Source organism: Arachis ipaensis, chromosome B10, assembly GCF_059453495.1.
Source record: "Arachis ipaensis isolate K30076 ecotype BB chromosome B10, ASM5945349v1, whole genome shotgun sequence".
In the NCBI taxonomy this organism is placed as follows: Eukaryota; Viridiplantae; Streptophyta; class Magnoliopsida; order Fabales; family Fabaceae; genus Arachis; species Arachis ipaensis.
In genome coordinates, this window is record NC_142435.1 from 43,108,125 (window position 1) to 43,111,363 (window position 3,239).

General features: G+C 35.4%; 1 protein-coding gene across 1 annotated transcript; it reads left to right on the plus strand.

Annotated features, from left to right (window-relative positions):
- Positions 1 to 1,118: 1,118 nt before the first annotated feature.
- LOC148579846 (serine/threonine-protein phosphatase 7 long form homolog) lies at positions 1,119 to 2,446 on the plus strand. The gene is made up of 4 exons (XM_088491157.1): positions 1,119 to 1,126; positions 1,171 to 1,911; positions 2,004 to 2,094; positions 2,192 to 2,446. Exons 1-4 carry the CDS (start codon positions 1,119 to 1,121, stop codon positions 2,444 to 2,446), a joined length of 1,095 nt encoding a protein of 364 aa, XP_088347283.1.
- The last annotated feature ends 793 nt before the right edge of the window (positions 2,447 to 3,239 follow it).

Here is a 3,239-nt window from a genome sequence, read left to right on the forward strand (position 1 = left end):
GTGCACTCGTTCCACATGGCACGCATGCAACTCCCCTCTGGATGAATCCAATGCTTCCAATAACCCTGAATGTAATCCACCCTCCTAGCAGCGTCACTTTCAGCCTCACACCCAAAACTCTTTCTATTTGCTTTTCAACTTCACACCATCTCCATTTTTGAAGGCTATAAGGACCACATAGCAGGTCAAAAAAAATCTAAATACAATGTCAAGAGGACCAAAAATTAAGGAAGTGAATCAGTCAGAACTTCACATTGTTAATTATCTCGGACATTCAAATTATGTAAGTTTTTATTATTTAAAATTTTAATTTAGTAATTATAAATTTATAATAGTGTATCAGATTTTAGTAATAGAGTAGAAATAATAGAGTAAAACTAAGTAATTAAGTTTAAGGAGTTTAGGAATAGAGTAGAACTAATTAGTTTATAAAGTCCGAATTTTTTATTAATAGTATGCTTTGTTTTGGAATGAAATGTATGACTAATTATTGTTATGTTTTTGCTGGTTTGAATGAATGAAATCAGATTATTATTATTATTATTATTATTATTATTATTATTATTATTATTATTATTATTATTATTATTATTATTATTATTATTATTATTATTATTATTATTATTTGTTGGAAGAAAATTTGAATTAATATATTTTTGTTTTAATTGTATTGTATTAGAAGAAATAGAAATATGAATTTAGAATTTCTAGAAGAAGTATGAATTTATAATATTTAAGTTATAAAAAAAAGAATTTAATAAATTATTCTTGATTATTGATAATTGAATGGAATGTATGTTAACATAATAGGATAATTTTGACAATAAATAAAACACCGAAGCTAAAACACAAATTTAATATATTATTTTATGATTATTATTAATAATAACGTCGGTTTTTTAGAAATAATAATAATAATAATAATAATAATAATAATAATAATAATAATAATAATATGGAAATAATCTTATTCTGGATATATATATATATATATGTATGGTTTGTAATGTAAAGAAAAAACATATATATATAAAAGTTTTTTAAATAAGTTATGATGATTGAACCTATTCTAGTTATGTATAAGCTGGGTGTAAAATATAATTTTATTGGTAGTAATAATGGACATGTGAGCATAATTATGTTATTGTTAATATAATTATGTATTGGTAGTTACAATGAAAATGTGATATTGCAAGATTTATGGATGTTGATATGTGATCACTTTTTGTCGTCGGACCCGTATAACCCAATTGTTGAGGCGCATTTACGGGAGACTGGTTTTGATTATGTTTCTCATATTGGAGTCGTCCAATGCCAGTCAGCAATGATTAATGCTCTGATCGAGAGATGGTGGCCAGAGACTCACACATTTCATTTTCCGATTGGTGAGTGTGCCGTGTCGTTGGAGGATGTGGCGATGATTCTCGGTCTGCCGACAAATGGAATTCCGGTTACAGGACCAACCATGAGTAGTTTTGAGGTCTTGGAGGCCGAGTGCTTGCATCACTTTGGTGTTGCACCGAGAAAGACAGACTGTAGAGGAAGCTTTATAAAACTCACGTGGATTAGGGGTTTGAAGGATTGCACAGTGTTGACTGATGATATTCAGATTCAGAGGTATGTCAAGTGTCACATAATGTTGTTATTTGGGACAATTCTATTTGGTGACAAGTCTGGTGCAGCGGTGCATTGGAAATTTCTGCGTTTGCTCCGTAACTTTGCTGGGATCATACAGTTTAGTTGGGGTTCGGCATGCCTTGCGCACTTGAATAGATCATTGTGTAAGGCAACTCGTGTTGACTGCAAGGAGATAGATGGTTCGCTTACACTTTTGCTTACTTGGGCTTGGATCCGTCTCCCATTTCTTGCCCCGATTCCTGGCAATCCCCGACTGTTTCTGATTGCAAACAGGTAAAATAAATTAATGTATGCGTTGAAATCTCTACTAGAAATTGTATTCTATTTTTTACATAATTAATTAAATAAGAGATTTCTGACAGCAGGTGGTGCAACTGGGAACGTGGAAATTATGCTTACCGATACCATACACTTGCGCACTACAGGAGGTTGTTGGATGATATGCAAGAAGGACATGTATGTTGTAAACTACTAGTACTTGCTCTAGTTTGATGAATGAATTAATTGTAGTGTAGTCATCTAATAGTTTTGATGTGTTCAGTTTGTGTGGCAGGTTTATGGCATCGACCATATTGAGCCAGACGTGATTCCTGTAGACATCCGTCAGCATTCAGTTGTTTGTGGTGCCACAGTGCCGCTTATATCTTTCGAATGTGTTGAGTGGCATGCATCTGATAGATTCAGGAGGCAATTTGGTTTAATCCAGGGCGTTCCTAATCAAGAGCGGGATCTAGGTGCATCACACGGGGAAGTACTAACTGGACCTAAGAGTCAATATGCCTTATACAAAACATATGGAAAGCTCTAGGAGGAGACCAAGCCTCATTACTGCGAGCAATAGTTGACCTAATGGAATTGTGTCGATCAGAGATAAGTCCTACACCATCGCGTGTTACCACATGTTGGCGTAAGTTACTTAGAAAAAAGTACCACGCCTCATAAGTCTCTTCCTCCACTATGGCAAATGCAATAGGCACAATATTGTTATTGCCATCTTGTGAAATTGCTACCAATAAACAACCTTTGTATTTTTCATACAAATGAGTCCCGTCCACCTACACAACTGGCTTGCAATGTCTGAATGCCCTTATATAAGGGTAATAACTCCAGAAGACTCAGTGTAGTACACGGATATCAGGAACCAAATCATCCCCCTGGTATGCAGGCATTGTTTCAAAGTGAACCACCGCTGACGGCTCCTTGTGACACATGGCCTCAAACCATATAGGCAATGCTTCATACGATGCTTCCCAACCTCCGAAGATTGACTCCACCGCCTTCTGCTTTGCCAACCATGCTTTGCGATAACTAATGGTGTAGTTAAACTTCGACTGTACTTCCGCAATGACTGATTTCACCTTTATAGATGGGTCAACCTCTACCAACGGTTTAATTTCTTCTGCAACTGTCTTGGAATCCAGTTTCGAATGGTCTTGAGAAATACTAGATCTGGTACAAGTCTGACTACCATTGTACCTCCTTATCTTCCAATAGTACTTCTTCTGCATTTTGGTAACCCTGATCAGCCAATCACAACCTGCGCCATATTGTGTACATTTAGCATAGAATGTCGTCGGTTCCGACTCAAACACCCTATAGTC